Below are 20,994 nucleotides of genomic sequence, written 5' to 3'. Positions count from 1 at the left end.
TTGAACTGAATGAAAATAAAAATACAACATATCAAAATTAGTAAAACTTAGTTAAACCAGTACTGAGAAGAAATTTTATAATATTAAATACTCATATTAGAAAAGAGAAAAGGGGTAAAATAAATTATCTAAGCTCCCACTTTAAGAAACTAGAAAAAAGAAGAGCAAAATAAACAAACTAAGCAGAAAAGGGCACTAATAAAGGTAAGAGTAGAAATAAATGAAATTGTAAGCAAAGGAACAATAAAGAAAATCAAAGAAGCAAAAGCTGACAGTTTGAAAAGATCAATAAAATTTGAAAACCTCTAGCTGGAATGACAATTACAAAAGAGAAGGCACAAATTACCATTATCAGTATTCCACAGATATCAAAAGGATAACAAGGAATACTACAAACAATACTATGCACATAAATTCAATAAGTTAGATTAAATAGATCAACTCTTTAAAAACACAGACTACCAAAACTTGCTTAATAGGAAAAATAGTCTGAATATTCCTATGACTGTTAAGGAAATTGAATCCAGAATTTTTAAATATCCCCAAAATGAAACTTTTGCACCCAAATGGTTTCACTGAATAATTCTAACCAAGCATTTTAAAAAGAATTGATACCAATTCTACATAATTTCTTCCAAGAAAGAGAAGAAACCCTTCCCAATTCATTTTATGAGACAAGTGTTACTATGACACTAAATACCAAGCCATTGTCAAAAACAGACTGCAGGCCAATCCCTCCTGAATATAGATGCAAAATTGCAAACAAAATATTAGCTAACCAAATCCCACAATGTATAAAAAGAATTACACACGGTAACCAAGTATGATTTATTCCAGGTATGTGAGGCTGGTTTAACATTGAAAAATCAATCAATGTATTTCACCATATCAACAGACTAAAAATTTTTTTAAATCATACTATCCTATAAACATAGGCTGAAAATTCATTTGACAAAATACAACACTCATTCATGATACAAACTTTCAGCCAATTAACAGCAGAGCTAAATTACCTCAACCAGATAAAGAGTATCTACAAAGAAATGTACAGATAATATCATACATAATGTTGAAAAACTGAACGTTTTCCTGCTAAAATCAGAAAGAAGTGAAGGATGTCCACATTCATCACTGTTTTTCAATGTAGTACTAAAAGTCTCAGCCATGACAATAAGGCAAGAAAAAGAAATAAAATTCCCATAAATTAAAAAGGCAGAAATAAATTGTTTTTATTTACAGATGGCATGGTCTGAATGCATATGTAGGAAATCCCAAGGATTAAAACCAACCAAAAAACTTGTAGAGCTAATAAGTGAGGTTAAGTAAGATGGCAGGACCAAGACCAACGTATAAAAATCAACAGTATTTCTATATACTAAGAAAGCTGTAGTGTGAAAACTGAATTTGAGAATACAAACACATTTATAGTTATTCAAACCATTTATAATTATACAAACAATGAAATACTTAGGTATGAATTTAACAAATCTTGTACAGAACTTGTATGCCAAAAGCTAACTTTGCTGATGAAAGGCAGAAAACCTAAATAAATGGAAAGACATACTGTACTCATGTATTGAAAGACTCAAAATAGTAAAGATGTCATTTTTCCCAAATTAATCTATAGTTTTAATGTAATTAATATCAAAACCCCAGCAAGGTTTTTTATAGACATATACTATCTTTTATAAAATATATGGAAAAGTCACAGTCTCTAGAATAGCCATGAAAATCTTGGAAAAAAAAGAATAAAGTAGAAGGAGTAATTCTATCAGATATTAAAACTTACTATGGGGCTTCAATAATCAAGACTGTGGTACTGGTAGAAGGATAGATACATAGATAGGTAAAACTGAATAAAGAAATAGTCCTGAATAAGTACAGATTACTGATTTTTGATAAATCACCACAGCAATTCAATGAAGGAAGAATAGCCTTTTCAACAAATGGTGCTGGAGCAGAAAAACAACAAGAACCTTGAGTTGAGATAATGATCATAAACGTAAAAAGTAAAACCATAAAACACAGAGAAGAAAACACAGGAGAAAATCTTCAGGACCTAAGACTAGGTAAAGAGATTTTAGACTTAACAGGAAAAGCACCATAACAGAAAAAAATTACAAACTGGACTTCATCAAAATTAAAAACTTTTGCTCTGCATATGACCCTTTTAACAGGTTATAAAAATAAGCTACAGAGTGGGGAAAATATTTGCAAACTACATATTTGATAAAGGACTTGTATGTAGAATATGTAAAGAATTCTCATAATTCAACAAAATAAAAACAAACCAATTGGAAAATGGGGAAAATACATGAAGAGAGACATTTCATCAAATGTGATATACAACCAAGAGGTTCAATATCACTAGCCCTTAGAGAAATGAAAATTAAAACTGCAATGAGATATTGCTACATGCACCTATGTGAAGAGCTAATTTTTTTTCTTTTTTTAAAAAAAAGGACCACACGAAATGCTAGTAAAGATGTGGAGAACCTGGACCATTCATGTATTGCTGGTGGGGTATAAAAATGATCCAGCCACTCTGAGAGAGAGTTTGGCAGATTGTTATAAAACTACACATACACTTACCACATGATCCAGCACTTGAGCATTTGTCCCAGAGAAATGAAAAGTTATATCTACATAAAAACCTGTACATAAGTGTTCCTAGAAGTTTCATTAATAATAGACAAAAACTGGACACAATGAGATGTCGTACAATGGATAAATGATTACACAAACTCTGGTACATGCATACCATAGAATACTACTCAGTAATAAAAAAGGAAAACTATTGACACATGCAACAATCTGAATGAATATCAAGGGAATTTTGCTAAGTGAAAAAATGTCAATCTTAAAAAGTCATATACTGCAAGATTCCAATTTTAGAACATTCTTAGGATGATGGAATTATAAAGAATGAAAACGGTGGTTTTCAGGGGTTAGGGATCATGGAGTGCAGAGGGAGACAATAAAGGAATAGCAGGAGAGACATCCCTGTGGTGATAGAACAGTCCTATATCTTGATTGTGCTGGTGGTTATACAAATCTAGACATGTGATAAAATTCCATAGAAGGATACATGCAGACATACACACCAATGAATTCATGTAAAACTGGTGAAATTTGAGTAAAGTCTGTGGACATAGCAATGTAAAACTTCTGATTTTCATATCGGGGTAAAATTATATAAGATTTTGCCATTGGGGGAAACTGGTTGAAGGGTTTACACAAGATCTTTATGTATTCTTTTTGCAACTTAATTTGAGTCCACAACTGTTTCTAAATAAAATTTTTAAAAATGAAGGTAATTCAAAGAAAATTTCCGGTAAGATATGTTTCTTCTTTCTCTCATTTCTATTTGGAATCACTGAATGGCATAAAATGCACAAAATTATTTCTTTCACCTTCCTTTATGTATTTTAATGTCATCATAAAGTTTATTTGTAATGATGTTTATATTTTAGTCAGCCCAATACTTTACTCTCTCTTATTCAAAAAATATAATATTCATCAGATATATTTTCCATTTTAACCAGGGTCATAATCATTTCCAAACACCTTCCAAAAATGATTTAGTGTAGTACCTGAGATTGTCTCAGGAATAGATTAAGAGGGAGAAGCATCTGATTGAATAGAAAGTATTTACATTATTATAGTGTCAATATATAGCCCAAGCCCTCCTCTAAACTGAAATTAGCCTATTTGTATAAAAATAAATATGATAGTACCTTTATTTTAGATGAGATATACTTTAGAGTCTTATGATCAAAGGATGTTAAAACTATTAGCTTTTCATCTGTAGCCTGTGGACTGATTTAAAATGTAATGTTTCAGTGGACTCAAGTCATGTAATGTTTCAGTAGCTAGATGATAAATTTATTGTTCCAATGTTTATACAGCATTCCAAATTTGACCATCAATACTTCTCATACATATAAAGTTTTCAATAGATACATTCAATACAAAATGCAAAATATCAAAAAGCCCCTATTTCTGACAGAAGTTTGGGAGACCAGTGGCTGCCAAGGGAAGAGGGTCTTGTTTTGGACCTTTGCTTCCACATGGGTGAAGTAAGGTGGATAGTCCCAAAGTCTCTACTCTAAAGAATCCCAGAACTGATTGCTGAAAACTATGTAACACAATGTCATAACATGTGATTGATTTGGTCAATTTCTTTGACTAAGTCTGTGGAAAAATAAAATCAAAGGCTTTATTTGATTGACGAGTTAGTTTAGTCAAAATACTTGAGTCAAAACTAAAATAGCAATTTTGGTAAGTCATGTTGGACACAGTCTAAATGGAACTCACTGCATGAAAGCCCAGATCATATAGACTTTGAAATGTCTGCATATGAAAATTTAAGGCAAAATACAAATTATCATTTGAGATATGTATCACACTAGCTGTCACCCAATTTTACAACATAGAGTAAGAGGCGGGCTACATGAAGCATACTCTAATCATTTTCTGAAAATTTCCACATAACAGCAAAGCTGGCATTTTATAATTTCCAGAGCTATAAATCATTTTTAAAATCACGATATTACTCAAAACAGATGTGAAAACATATGTTTGCCACAGTTGTATAAACTGCCTACTTGTCAAACTTAATAAATGTTGAGACTTCTACTTTAACTGCATTCCCTTTTAAGAACTAAAATCTATTTGAGGAAAATATATTTTATCTTAAGTACAAATGTAACTGGTAGAACTTAACATAGAAAATCTCATTTAAAATAAAGTTTTCCATTACAACCAGAGAAGTACAGTTTAATATGCCACTCCGGTCTATTAATGTCCTCACCAGGATGTGTGACCAACCCATTTGAAATGAGTATAACTGTGCCATTCCACAGTAAGAGATTCAGAAATACCAGTGCATACCACTGTGTATTTTATGAAAATCGGCTACTGTACATCTGTACTAGCACTCCAGCTGATTTTTAATAAGACACAGCAGTGTGTACTTGAACACTGCAGCAAACAGGCCAGTCCTAAATGCCATTTTGACTTATGAGGTTTGCAGTTCTGACAGAATCATATGTATCATGTACAGCTTGAGATTTTCCTAGAAAATATGCTTTACTTCCAAGCTGTCCTTCAAATAGTCATGACTTGCTAGGAAAGAAGTTTCAGGAACAAATTGTTTTTGAGTTATGAATGAAATTTCATCTTTAACTATAATTCCATTACCTGTGTAAGAGTTTGGGTAGTTTAATATACTGAACCTGACTTCCATTCTGACAACTTTTCTGAAATCAAGCATTTACATCTTGGGGCCCCAGAGGGTACAGTCTTTCAGTATTTGGATAAGAAAAGACAAAACATGTGGCAAGGAAACCAACAATGGATCAATGAAATTAAAATTATACATTATTCCAAATTCTAACTAAAATGCTCATCTAGGTAATTAGAAAGCAAGTTCAGTCTAGAGAAGAAATAAAAAATTTCTCCATTAACTCTTCAGCTCATGGAGTGTTTTTTTCTGTATATTATGAGCATCTTTATTAAAGATGGAAAAATGCAGCCTATAGTGAAGTACAATCAGACCATCTGATGATCTGATAAATTACATGTTAGCTTATGTTCTTTAGCTTAGAGTTACTAACTCATGGTGACAGTCGTAACGCATAGCCTATAACATATGCTGATATATTTTCCTTTACTCTTACCTTTACAGACTTTTAAACAAAGTTTTACTCAGTTTTCATATCAGAAAGCCTGTCTTTGAAATTCTTACTTTCCCTACCTTCTTTAAACGGATATCCTAAGAAAAAATTGGATACTGTGCAGAAATGACACGTTTGTCAGTTGATTACAAGCCAGATTGATGTCATATCTATCAATATTATAGGTAAATACCTGATTGGAGCTGCTTGCTAAACTTTCCTCTGAAATGTCCAAATTAGCATATACTTTTAAAATCACTTTTGAGTGTTGAGGGGAACATCTCTCCTCTATGACAGCAACTCAAGTTTTTCAAACATAACCATCAAATGGTGATTCATTTAAATATAGTCAACAAAGTGCACACATAATAAAAAGAGAATCAGATGTCTTGGATCAGGCATAATAAAAGGACTTAGGGTAAAGTTTCCAACCATAGGCACAGAGAAACTTTGGGCTAATATGTTTTTTATAACATCAAATAAACAAGCTTCAGGTAAATATTATTTTTTTACTACTAAAAGAATTTATCCAAAGCCAGTATGGATCTATTCTGACTTAGGGAAATGTGGATGCAATATACAGCAATGGGATGTTAATTGAGTTAGTATCTGATCTTTATATGTACATCAAATAAGCAAAAGTCATTTTACCTTTATTTTCCCTTTGGAATTTTTTGATGGTTGGTCCATTATCCTGATCAACAATAAGTTCCTCTCTATTGTTGGGCATCATAACTATAAATAAGAGATATAACTGAGTAATTTTCTTGCAAAACACCCAAAAGAAAAGCAGAAAACCATTACATAAATAGCTATTTTACTCCAATAACAACATGAATTTTATACACTTCTACTTCTGAACAACTGAAAAGATTTTTGTTGGTCTGATGATCATACAATTTAAAAATCAATAAGCTGCTTAATCATATGAATTTTAAAGTATAATTAATACATAGTATATATATAATTTCCAATGTATTTTCTTTAAATCATTTAAAATATTTCCTTTTTTGAAATTCATGTGCAAATTAGCTATTTACCTCCATAATTAATAATATATTTCCCAAAATGCTTCAGAGAGAATTTTGCACTTAATCTCATGAGTTTAAAATAATTATGAATTTAGTTTACTTTGTAGAGTTTTTGCAAATATATAGCAAAATTAATAGATAAAATATAATTTTCTGGTAATTGTAAGTGCTTCTTCACAAGACATTTATATTGAAAGAGGGAAATCATGTCAATTTCAGTTTATCATTTAATTCTCTTTAGTTATATTTTATTAAAATGTTATATAGCACTATCAATAAAGTATGGTCACTTTAAACCAAAAATCATCAAACCTTTTAATTCACTTATAGACAATCTCACTATCACGCTTGGACAATTGTGGAATGTGCATAGAGAGTATAATTACTGCCAGTGGAATAAGAAATGTTTTATGTTGTCAAGATTTTTTTTAGAATATTATATTGCTTTGGATATAGTTTATTTCTAAGTATGACATCTCTTATGATATGTCTATTACAGAGTACACATATTTCCCTGTGTGCTCTGCTTTTAGCCAGCACTCAATAAATAATTCTCTCTCTCTTTTTCCTCTCTACTGCCCTCCCTCATCAGTACAAAGATTATCCTAATAGAAGAATGTATGTTTCTTGATTCCTTTATGGTCATCTGGCTACCCCCACAGGTCTTGCTCAGACTCCCTTGAATCTGTTGCACACAATATTGTAACTAGTAGGTTAGTCTGTATCCACAGAACAGAGTAAAGCTAGAAAACCTCTGTCAGCTCTTCCAGGAATTAAATTTACTCCCTTATGGCCATTAGCTACAAGTTCTAATTCAGTGGTTAACTCTGGCTGCACATTAGAATGTCCTGAGAAGGTACTGAAAAGCAAAACAAAACACTCCTTCTAGGCTCTATTCCAGACCAGGTAAATGAGACCCTGAGCGTGTAGCCTGGGCATCCAGATTTGTAAATGCTCCATAGGTGATTATAATGGGGAGACAGATTTGAGACCCACTGGGCTCACTATGAAGCTAAATCGTTATAAAGAATATATAATATCGACAAGCTAAGTGAGACTTGGATGAATTTTCACAAGAGAGAAATCATCTTTGTCCTTCCCCACCACAAATCCAGAACCTAACACCTTCCCTAATCCCTCAAATTCCTTTCCTCCCCCATAAAAACATTATTTTGGAGAGTCTTGAAGCAATCACTCTTATGAAGTGTAAAAATTTAGAGTTTACATTAAAAATGTCCCTATAGTAAGACTAAAAGAAGATAAGATATTATTTTCCCTAAAGGAAATGGATACTTAGGAAATTGGATTGTGTAGGTACAGAAGATTAATGAAGATTTTACCTAGCTCACTTGGTTCATACTTATTATATACCAAATGAGAATTTGTTATAGCTGAATGCACTGAGTAATGTCTGTATACCTGAGTAGGATCAAACAGCAGGAGATGATAAGCAATCAAGGCAAAGCCACACAGAGAAAAATAGTGCTTATCCCTCACATTTCCTTAGCGCTTTAAATTTCTGAAGTGTTTTTTCCACATATTATTTCATTTGACCTCATAAAACTCCAGTGCAATAGGCAGAGCAGTAATTATATCCATATGTTAGGTAAAGATACTCATTGTGGTTAAGTGACATACCCAAGATCTCATAGCTAGTTAGTGCCAGACTGTGTCTAGATTCAAGTCTCCAATATGCCAGATCACTGACAATAACATTATAATATTTCTGGAATAGTGTCTGTGGTGTAAGACTTCTGAAACAATAAAAAAGAAACGTAGGAAAAATCATGTTAAAATTTGTGATCTAAATTGCTGAGATTATTGCAAATCATATATTGATTCACTTTTTAATCACTCTTACATGATCAACTGTCCAAAGGATATTTTATCTTCCATTATTCAAAGCGTGCTGTGAATATAGCAAGTGATTTGTATCACACTAGCTGCCAAATACCAGCATATTGAATTAACATATACTCTACAAAAATCCCATCAAATTGTTCCCATGAGATCCAGTGATACAGTAAATGAGGCCCCTTCCAGAGAACAAACTTTTAACACCTTTTTTGTTGTTCATATTGCTTCAGTAATAAAAAATCACCACTTTTCAAAAAGTATCAATTCCCCCAGGTTTTTCTCCCCTCTCTATTGCCTAATGAAGAATTTCCTGAAAGATTATCTTTCACTTCCTTGCTTCAGGTGAGATACTCACCCATTCTCTCCGAATGGTGATCCATCTGAGAGGGAGAGCTGGACACGCTGCTGCTGGGGTGGGAGGAGGTCTGGCTCCCAGGGCGATGACTCTCTTCCAGGGAAGGAGCAGGAGAAGGACTCTCTGGGATCCGTTCCTTACACAAAAGGAAACACAAAAGGAAATGTGATCTTGCACCAAGTTTTTCACATTGGTGGAGTCCATAACATTTGAAATGTTGACCTCTCATCCTGAAAGTGCATACATCCATAATACTTGGTCTTAAACACATATCTTCAGACAAAACCATATTTTTTGTTCTTGGGAAATTAATGGGATATTGTGACGGTAAATAAGAGAAAGAGTGAAAAGGCTCAGTGCTACGCCAGATACATGGTAGAGCTCAAGAGAGGTTAGTTTCCATTTCCTTTCCTAGGAAATTCATCAAGGATTACGAAGTGAAGTGACTATTGTTAGTGAAAATTTGTTATTGTAAGCTTCTACATTGATATAATGTTCAGGCCATAACCTGGAGGGTGAGCTTACTGTCTGAGTAAGAAGATCCCCCAAAGGTAAACACGTGGAACCCTGGAATAAAACTTACAAATAGTGGCACCTGGTACATGTTGTGTCTTTCTGCACTGACAAAAATTATGGCAATAATATACTTGTGATCTATCAGACCTTAGGAATTCATGTTGAATTTTGCAAACAAAATAGTTTGATAGTCACAGGACACAATGATGGGTTTTTAAAACTAACACTAAGACCTATCAACATCAGTTCATTAGTATTGTTTAGATTTTTATAGTTTTAAATTATGAATTTGAATAAAAATAAAATATTTCTTTTACATATCTCAACATTAATGGTTATGGTTCTCAGGACTTTTGTGATAATGAATATTGCTAAAAACTCTGAAGTTATTCACTGTGCTTATGCATCACAAACTGATGAATAAATCTGAAAATCATTTAGTTAATTTGATGAATTAAAAAAACACATTGTAGTGTTTATCCATATATGCAATAAATGTGACTCAGTGATAGACATGCTGGGACAGAGAATGTTTATTCTATAAAATATTTAATTCATCCATAATAAATTTCTTAAATTAAATGTTCTAATTATGTGTAATTACAACCTCAGTATTCTAATCATCATAACATTAAAAATTAGTTTGTCAAATATGTTCTTATACATTTTCACAATGATTTTGCACAAGAGGTCCAAAACTGATAAATTCCTTAAAGAAAAACTGTTTAATGCAAAATTAATATTATGAGAGTTAAAGGTTATTATTTCATTAGTGGAAATTAGCATTTTGCAATGTCTATCATTGTGGCAGACGGAATAGTGCCCCCCTGCCCCGCCAAAGATGTTTAGTCCATATCCTAAGAGCTAGAGCCTGTGAATATGTTATCTTACATGGCAAAATGGACTTTTCAGATGTGACTGAGAACCCTGAGATAGAGCTATTACACTGGATTATCTTGGGGGCAGAAAGGAAAGTCAGAGGAAGATATGATTATGGAAGAATGGTCAGAGAGATAAGTTGGAAAAGGCAAGGAAACTGATTCTTTATTGGGAGCTTACAGAAAGAAATGCACTCTTGCCAGCAGCTTGATTTTAGTTCAATGATAGCCATGTCAGACATCTGACCTACAGAACTGTAATATAATAAATTTGCATTGTTTTAAGCTACTTAATTTGTCATAATTTGTTACAGAAGCAATAAAGAACTAATATAGTCATCAATGTAGTATGTTCATTTTTAAATGGTGTTTTATATATTATTATTTAGCATTTAGTTAACATTTGATAATTTTAATGAAATGAATAGCTGACTTTGAGTATATTAGCTGCAATATGATATAGTTATTAAATACCAATAATTGTAAATATATACTACACCTTAAAGGCTCTATAACTTTTGTCATGCTTCAAAAACAATGTTTTAAGACAGAGAAATATATATTTCATTTATATTTAGTATACAGTTAAGTATACAGTTGCAATACTATGTACACAGGGCAAGATCAAAAGACACTATAAGCAAAGCAGAAGAAGAGAATCATTTTTTTTCCAAATAATTATATTTGTATTTTGGAGGGATGGTATGGAGATGGGCAGCAAATTATATATAGACTTTATACCACATCATTTTACTTTTTGAAAAGACTAGTAGTTCATCAGCTGTGAAATTCAACCTAAAGTATAGTGATTAAAAATATAATCCCTAAATAGCATGTGAACATACACGCACACACCCCAACGAAAGGAATTTCATATATGAGGTCAAAATTATTTTTTGCTTTTCACTGTTGTGTAGTCTCAATGATTCTATGCTAAAGTATGTCCAGTCTTTGAATTCTAACATTGGATATTTGCTGAAAAATATGTAATTTAATAACTATGTTTATCTCTAATGGACCTGTAAGTGAATGGATAGGGACAAAGTACAGCAGTTACTGAGCAAAAATAGAACTGAACAAACAAAATCACTGTGTAGTGGCAAACAGGAATAATACACAGCAATATATGCTGTCATAATAAAAATGGAAAATTTGGGGGTGATTCATAAAGCTGATGGTTTGGAAAAGCAAGAGAATTCAAGTGACAGTGATACTTGAACTTGCTCACCCTGCTTAAAAAATGAAAGCTCATGCTGAATTTTTAAAAAATTGGAAGAACATCTACACAAATAGAAAATACTATAAATAATGAGAAAAAATACAATGCTCTAAAGAGGAATCCTCCAAAATGTTTAAAATTTTCATATGAACAAATAATATGAACTCAAATAATATACTTTTAAACTCTTTCTTTGACATTTTGAACAGTACATTAGGTGGAAAAATAAATTAACTTTTAAAACATGACTTAGAGCTACTTAGAGCTAACATTTTGCATAGTCATATTTCTGCTTTAATATTTTGTAGCCTGCACTTTCCAAATTCCATCAAGGTTCAATCATTGTTATTGTTTCCTAAGACCTCACAGAGGTCAGACTTTTTTCACCATGTAAACAACATTAGATGAATCCAGTGCCTTATACTGATTAAGAATTAGGTGGGTTTAAAAAAAAAATCTGTAGGAAACTGGGAATGTTTAATTTCTCCTAAAATAATGAATAGTTCTATAAACAATTTCTACTTTGCAAGTAAACAGATCCATTTTTCAGCCCTGTAATCAGTATGCATCTATTTAGCTACTTAACTGCAATGTGTTTTGGTTCATTAGGTGGCTACTGTTGTGTCTCAGCCTAGTTAAATTTTCACAGCAAGTTAATCTGTTTTATTACAAATGGAACACAAGTGATAATGTCTTCACCATTTGCCAAATACAGGGTTAACAGTATTTGCAACAAATCAGTAAGGGCATTTAAAAAGGAAAATTGCAAATCTATAACCCCAATCATTTTACTCATTGATGACTTAATTTTATTTGGCATTTATGACTTTTACAACACTGTTACTCTTCATGTATTTCATTCGTGCCCCATCAAAAACAGCTGTAGCTCTTCTGAAACACTGCAGAAGTTTTCTCCATATTCAGTCAACGTAGCAAGGAGGGAGATTTCCAAAACTGATACATACTTACCCAATCAATCCCCACTTTCCCCTGAAATTAGTAAAATTATCTGCAATAATAACTCAAATTCTAGCATATACTTACATAGTTCAAGGCTTGTGACTAAGAAGAAAGAGTCATTATAGAAAATGTTTTTAATTAGTACCTATTATTCCCTCTTCTATCACACTGTTTCCCTTTTTGGGGGGTACATATGGTCAAAGGAGATGTTCATCATATTAAATCATTTGAAAGTACATTTGAACCTTAATAAAAACCAGGGTCAAAGCTGAGAATAATCAGTTTTAAACAAGGTTTAACACAGTCAGTTTGGTATAGGATTTAGTTTGTTGGCACTAAGGTATCAACTCTGCCCAGTTTCATGGAGATCCTTTATTTCATCTCAATGTATTTCTTTACATCTTTGGAAATATAATATACGCAGAACTTGTGAAGTACTAATACACGCGTATCAAACGTGTTTATATTTATGTGTTCATGTGTGTTGTTGCCTTTTAAAAACACCTATCTCAATGTTAAATTGTACCTCTGATGTTTTATGATATTGATTCTTCTCAAGCGTTCAGTGGGGTTATGTAACATACAATTTGTCTTTTTATTTTTATTTAATTGGAATTCGACTCTCACTGTAATTACTCTTCCAAATGTTAATCTATTATGAGTTCCTAAAGGATTTAATGGCATTTCGCTGCTTAGGAGTGGCTTTTGGAAGTTTATCTGAAAGCTAGATATTTTATTCATGCATTTGTCTTGATATTTCATATTTAATTGATGTGTTCCTTCTGTACTGTCACCAGAGTTATGCAGAAACAGAACAGATTGTAATTGGACAGACTTAAATAATAAAATCAGGAACAAGAAAATAAGAAGTTTGTTCATTGTTGTTGCTAACTTGGGTTACCATTAGTCCTGAGGAAGAATTTGATGCTCAGATTTGTTATCTTTGAATACTATTGAATGCATGACACTTTGTGAATTTTTATGAATCAGTTTAAGAATTAGTAAGTGCTCCACAATCAACAATTTACAAATGTATTTAAGTTAACACAGATGGATATGGCAGGGTTTTCATGAATTTAGAAAAAAACAGACAAATGAGGGGGGTGCAACTGGAACATGTAACCATGAGAGAGTCCAAAATCATAAGCATGCCCTAACTGTGACCTATGTAATATTTGGACAAAGGACCCTTTCACCTCTTCAATTTGAAACTTGTTCTGGAAGAGGCTGACAGCTGAAGGAAATCAGCCATAATATCTGTTCATAGCATGTAAATGACCTCGAGTGGGAGAATGGATAGTTCAGTGGGAATATGTATGGCTTGCAAATTATGTTGTAGGTTTGGACCTCTGCCACCCATCCAAACACACACACACACACACACACACACACACACACACACACCTTAATTCTCACTCAATGCATCTTCATCTCATGTTCTAAAAACAGTAATAGCTTTGTTTTTCCACAGAGCACTTAGAATAAGACTCAACTAGTGATTTTTTCAGTGAATTTGAATTATCACAAAAAAACCCTCTCTGTGTTGACTAATTTTAATACCAGATGTTCACATGCTAATGCCATTGCCTTGTGACCATTTCCAATCAATTCATTAATTGCTAGCTGCTCAGCTAAACAAAAAACACAGCTAATCAGATGATACTGGTAAACAGCCAAATAACAGCTTCCTACTTAAATTTCTTAAATTTGTTATCAGAGAAAACTATGGCACACTGATATGACAAAGTTTCCCACAAATACAGAAAAACTGTATTATAAAATATTTAAATGTAGGAAAATATATTTTCATATCAGTCAGGTATTTTACCTATTCTGCTCTCAGGATTTTGCCACATTGAGTAATATAACTGAAGGATGAAAAGCTTTGAAAGCCTAATGATCTTAATGCAATTTTCAATTCATGTTATAGTTATATTAGTTATTAGCTACAAATGCTAATATCTGAGCCAACAGTAAAGGGATCTGAGCCAGACCTAAAGACTATGTGCCTGGCATAACAATATTCCCAAACTAGTTTCTGGCCAAAAAACAGAAACAAACAACAACAACAAAACCAAAACCAAAAAAAAATTTGTTCGCAACTTATAATGTCTTTTCCAGCTTGGGAATTAACATCTGTATCACTAATGATCATTTATGTTGAAAACATTCCCCAAAGTTTAATATCTGATGAATCATTAGTTTTCATTCATTCATGCAACAAACATTTATTGAGTGACTAATATACCCATTGAGGATGAAAGAAAGGCCTATGGGTGTCTTCATATGGTGTGTAGATGCTCCTAGTTCAGACTAAAGACTAAATAATCCACATATAAACATTCAAAGATAAATTAAAATAAAATACAAATTAGATCAATTTTGATATCAGAATGGGCACATCTCTCCAGTCCCCACCAGATCCCTAACTTTTCTTTTGTGGCACTGAGATCAAAATAGCCATTGCACATGAACGGATGCTCTCTAGAGGGCGGGTCCAACACCTGTATATGCATCTAATGGTGGGGAACCCTTGGTCCTGGTACTGATAAGAAGTTGCACAGACAAATGTATATAGGGAAAGCTACTTCTTTCTCAGGCTAGCTCTCTGCCATGATTTTGGTTTCTACTTATTACTATTTCTATATGAGTATAGAAAACATAATAAAAGAAAACATAAGTATAAAACATAATAAAATAAACTAATATTACCTAATATATATACTGAGTATTTACTAGATGTCCGACAGTGCTCTAAGTGTGTTAACAAGTTTGTCTCATTTAAGTCTCTTGTTAACACTATGAAGTAGGTACAATTATTATCCCCATTTCATTGGGAAATAAGGCAAACTGAGATACAGGCAGGTTAATTAATTTTCCTAAAGTCATATAAAAGAAATTTTGAAACCAGGATTCAAATACAGGCAGACAATCTGACTTCAGAGCTTGTGCTCTTACGCATCATGCCATACTGCCTCCAGTGAAATCTTCTCAATGCATCTTACTTAGCTGACAAACTATGATGGCTCTAGCCAGAAACAGTATATAATTCTATAAATTATTTGGGGGATGGGGCACCTGCCTGTTTCATTTTGTGTTTTTGATAAAACAATGTAACATGATCCTCTGCACATATTAGACCTTTGCTAAATCAGTGAATTCTGTGTTCTTGCTCTCTGTTTTCTAATAGAAAAAGATGACAATAATAATGGAGTAAGCCAATATTCAGCAATAGCTATCATTTCTGGCCAAATTCAAGGCTAATTGCAATACATTTGCTGATTTTTCAATCTGTATTATCCTTTTTTCCCAAAGATTACTAGTGATTCTGAACTTTTCAACCATACTATCTAATGCTTTAGAACAGTGCTGTCCAATAAAATTTTCTGCAGTGATGCAAATGTTCCTTACCTGTGCTATCTAATATAGTAGTCAAGTACCATGTGACTATTGAGCAGTTGAAATGTGGCTAGTTGAAACTGAGGAACTGAAGTTTTCATTTTATTTAATTAATTTAAATTGAAATAGCCACATGTGGCTAGTGGCTACTATATTGAATAGTGTTGCTATAGTAGGTATGTGCTATGCATCTGCCTAAGATACTTTGTTAATTGTTCACCACCATGGAGGTGGGGAAGTTTATTAAACCATAAGCAAATATATATTTTCTTTAGATGCTAAGCTTCTAAAAGTCACATCACTTCTCAGAGCTCTAAAAAGCTGTGGTTTTCTCTCCTACCTGTGAAAAGGAAATTAAAAGGATGAAGCCAGGTCTAGTCTCCCTTGGGTTAGCTTTCACTATCTAAGGACATTTGCAGGAATCAACACCTCTAATCACCTAACTTTTTTCACACTAGGGTAGAAATATTTACACAGTGGTAGAAGAGAAAGCCACAAATGTAATTATGCTCTTTCCAATTTGACTTTATTCTATGTTAAGCTGGTATAATATCAATTGTCAAAGAAACTAATTATTCATTCATTTTATAGAGATTTCTTAAACTTTGACTCACATGCTATGCCTTTCTGAAGAAATAAAAGATAATAGGTAAACTGCTTTGAAACGATTTTGTTTGATTTGCTTAATGGATATGGGAGAATATTGGCATAGAAAGTTTGATTTGATAAAGATTTCATATTTCATGTAATGCTTTAAAAGGGGAGTGTTGTCTTGCTCAAACTAGAGCTAATTGTTAAATATACAGTAATTCTGTGAGCCAAGTGTTAAGCTGTTGTTAACTTGAAATCAGCCATGGTGGGAATATTTACACCATAGAAATTAGCAAATGTTATAAATCAGAGGTTTTCTTTTTTATTTTGTTTTGTTTATGAAGAGCTGCTTTACAGACACACCACTGGATGCTGGACCAAATATAAACTCTAAAACACTGAACTTTTAAGTCTATTATAGGGATTTGAAGGTTTTTTTATTTCATTCTAATGTTCAACATTATCAGACTAGGCAAATAACAAGATTATGAATAAGTACACTAAGTGTTGCATTCATTTGAGTCTATGAGCATTCAAACGAACACAAGTACACTGTCACATTATTAAAACACATATTATGCAAATATGCAATCACAGTTGTATGCATTCTACATTGGTCCTTTTAAAGAACCTGAAAAATTAAGGACAAACATGGCACAATGACAATCATCTACTGGTAAACTTTTAAGCACAGAGAAGGTAGGAAAACTTAAATCATTGTACATAGTTTCCATTTTTCTTATGACTCAGGAATCCTGGTCTCATGGAGTATAAAACAAAATCAGCAAAAGCATGTTTTCAAAATAGTACATATTAGTTCATTTCATCTATTTAAATTTTTAATAAAGAATTCTGTTTATTATTTGTCTCTTCCCATTAGGTTATAAGCCTTAAAAACCATCTGATGCATAATAGGGACTCAATCAATGGAGAACAAAAAATATGGATGGCTTTAAACCAGATATCAGTGGCTTCTTCTGATTCAAATAGCTAACAATATACTTGCTAACCAATGCCAAATTGGCTAACCTGAATTATGATTAGGAGTTAACATGACTTATAGATTAGCCTAACCAGTTTTCTGATGTAGACTCAATCAGAAGAAATGGAAACATAGAAATGAAGTGTAAAGAATGTGAGAGATCTAGTTTGCAGAAAGAAAAAGTGAATCACAGGAATATTAAAATATTTCCTCCCAGGCACTTTAATCAGAAATGCTAAGTGTTTTCAACACCCATTTACGATAAAAACTCTCCAGAAAGTGGGCAAAGAAAGAACAAACTTCAACATAATAAAGGCTATATGTGACAAACCTTCAGCTAACATCATATTCAACAGTGAAAAGCTGAAAGCATTTCTTCTAAGATCAGCAACAAGACAAGGATATCTGCTCTTGCCACTTTTATTCAACATAGTTTTGGAAGTCCTAGCCATGGCAATCAGAGAAGAAAACAAAATAAAAGGAATCCAAATTGGAAAAGAAGAAGCAAAACTGTCACTGTTTGCAGAGGACATGATACTATACATTTGATACTATACATAGAAAATCTTATAAATGCTACCAGAAAACTACTAGACCTCATCAATGGATTCAGTAAAGTGGAAGGATACAAAATTAATACACAGAAATCTGTTGCATTTCTATACACTAACAACAAAAGATCAGAAAGAGAAATTAAAGAAAAACCCCATATACCATCACATCAAAAAGAATAGAATACATAGGAATAAACCCACCTAAGGAGAAGAAAAACCTGTATTGGAAAATTATAAGATGCTGATGAAAGAAATCGAAGACAACACAAACAGATGGAAAAACATACCATGTTCTTGGATTGGAAGAATGAATATTGGGAAAATGACTATACTACCCAAGGCAATCTACAGATTCAATGCAATCCCTATCAAATTACCAATGGCATTTTTCACAGAACTGGAACAAAAAATCTTAAAATTTGTATGGATACACAAAAGACTCCGAATATCCAAAGCAATCTTGAGAAAGAAAAATGGAGCTGGAGGAATCAGGCTCCCTGACTTCAGACTATACTACAAAGCTATAGTCATCAAAAGAGTGTGGTACTGGCACAAAAACAGACATACAGATCAATGGAACAGGATAGAAAGCCCAGAAATGAACCCATGCACCTATCGTCAATTAATCTATGACAAACGGGGCAAGACTATACAATGGAGGAAAAACAGTCTCTTCAATAAATAGTGCTGGGAGAACTGGACAGCTACATGTAAAAAATGAAATTAGAATACTCTTTAACACCACACAAAAATAAACTCAAAATGGATTAAAGACCTAAATGTGAGACTGTAAAACTCTTAGAGGGAAACATAGGCAGAACACTCTCTGACATAAATCGCAGCAATATCTTTTTCAATCCATCCCCCACAGTAATGGAAATAAAAACAAACAAACAAACAAACAAACCTAATTAAACTCAACAGCTTTTGCACAGCAAAGGAAAACATAAACAAAACAAAAAAGACAACCACAGAATGAGAGAAAATATTTGCAAATGATGCAACCAACAAAGGACTAGTCTCCAAAATTTACAAACAGCTCATGTGGCTCAATACTGTAAAAACAAACAACCCAATCAAAAAATGGGCAGAAGACCTAAATAGACATTTCTCCAAAGACGACATACAGATGGCCAAGAGGCACATGAAAAGATCTTTAACATCACTAATTATTAGAGAAATGCAAATCAAAACTACAATAAGATATCAACTGACACCAGTCAGAATGGCCATCAGCAAAAAATCTACAAACAATAAATGTAGGACAGGGTGTGGAGAAAAGGGAACTCTCCTCCACTGTTGGTGGGAATGTAAATTGGTATAGCCACTAGGGAGAACAGTATGGAGGTTCCTTAAAAAACTAAAAATAGAACTACCATATGATCCAGCAATTCCACTCTTGTGTATATATCTGGAGAAAAACTTGGTTCGAAAGTGTACATGCATCACAATGTTCATTGCAGGACTGTTTACAATAGCCGAGACATGGAAGCAACCTAAATGTTCATCGACAGATGAATGGATAAAGAAGATGAGGTACATATATACAATGGAATATTACTCAGCCATAAAAAGAATGAAATAATGGCATTTGCAGCAACATGGATGGACTTGGAGATTATCATACTAAGTGAAGTAAGTCAGACAGAGAAAGACAAATATTATATGATATCACTTATATGCAGAATCTTAAAAAAAAAGAATGATACAACTGAACTTATACACAAAACAGAAACAGACTCACAGTCTTAGAGAAAGAACTTATGGTTGTCACAGGGAAGCATGGGGTGGAGGTGAGGGATAGACTAGAAGTTTGGGACACACATGTACATACTGCTATATTTAAAATAGTTAACCAGCTACCTACTGTACAGCACAGGGAACTCTGCTCAATATTCTGTAATAACCAAATGGGAAAATATTTTGAAAAAGAATAAAATAAAACCCTTTAACAATAAAAATGTCAAAATATGTGAAATATAAAAAAAGAAATGCTAAGTGCTGGAAATTAAATATGGTTTATAGAGCAACTCATTCACTAACTTGATATTCTCTATTTCTCATATATTCAAAGCACATACTGCAAGTCCAGCTTCCAAAGGAAATTGTCATCACAGTCTCATGAGCATCAGTGACAATACACAGGCATCAGCTTAACACAAACTACGCTAAAGGAGAGTAGCAGGTGTTTAGAAGGATTCTGAAAACAATATCACAGCATTTTTTTTAATTCCAGAGATTTAAAAAAATGATATGAAAACAGGAAAAATTTTACTTAAAAGTAAGAAAAAAAAATATGCAGGGCTTCCCTGGTGGTGCAGTGGTTGAGAATCTGCCTGCTAACGCAGGGGACACAGGTTCGAGCCCTGGTCTGGGAAGATCCCACATGCCGCGGAGCAACTGGGCCCGTGAGCCACAACTACTGAGCCTGCGCGTCTGGAGCCTGTGCTCCACAACAAGAGAGGCTGCGATAGTGAGAGGCCCGTGCACCACGATGAAGAGTGGCCCTCACTCGCCGCAACTAGAGAAAGCCCTCGCACAGAAACGAAGACCCAACACAGCCAAAAATAAATAAATAAATAAATTTATTTTTAAAAAAAAGATATGCAAGCAATAAGAATAATTTAAACACATCAATAAGTTTGGTAGCTCTTTTTGTGAATATTTGTAAATTTTAATACAACTAAACACATATTTTGGACTTTTTTGTAATGTGTTATAATCTCTTACTGTGTATATCAAGTTTCTGATATATATATATTTTTTTCTTCAGCTGTGTTTTAAATCGCTTGAAAGTGGGGATATAATGGAAATACTAGCTGACTTTTAACTACAGAGATGCTTTCCTAGATGACTCTATAATCACATTAGATTGTCTATGCTACAGACTGAAAGCTTGTCTCCCCAAAATTCATGGGTTGAAACTCTAATCCTAAATGTGGTGGTATTTAGAGATGGGGCTCTGGGAGGTAAT

At 33.1% G+C, this 20,994-nt stretch overlaps 1 protein-coding gene across 4 annotated transcripts in view; it reads right to left on the bottom strand.

The window, feature by feature from the left end:
• The window catches only part of DACH2 (dachshund family transcription factor 2), a 639,710-nt gene that overhangs the window by 140,013 nt on the left and 478,703 nt on the right, over nucleotides 1–20,994 (bottom strand). For all 4 annotated transcript variants that reach the window (XM_082447406.1, XM_082447404.1, XM_082447403.1 and 1 more), the window contains 2 exons: nucleotides 8,922–9,057; nucleotides 6,330–6,413 (listed from right to left, as the gene is read on the bottom strand). In XM_082447406.1, coding sequence (XP_082303532.1) covers nucleotides 6,330–6,413; nucleotides 8,922–9,057 — 220 coding nt within the window. The remainder of the gene's footprint in view (nucleotides 1–6,329; nucleotides 6,414–8,921; nucleotides 9,058–20,994) is intronic.

Source organism: Balaenoptera physalus (assembly GCF_965194825.1).
Source record: "Balaenoptera physalus genome assembly, chromosome: X".
Classification (NCBI taxonomy): domain Eukaryota; kingdom Metazoa; phylum Chordata; class Mammalia; order Artiodactyla; family Balaenopteridae; genus Balaenoptera; species Balaenoptera physalus.
The sequence above is the reverse complement of the archived record's forward strand: the minus strand, read 5'-3'. Positions and strand labels throughout refer to the sequence as shown.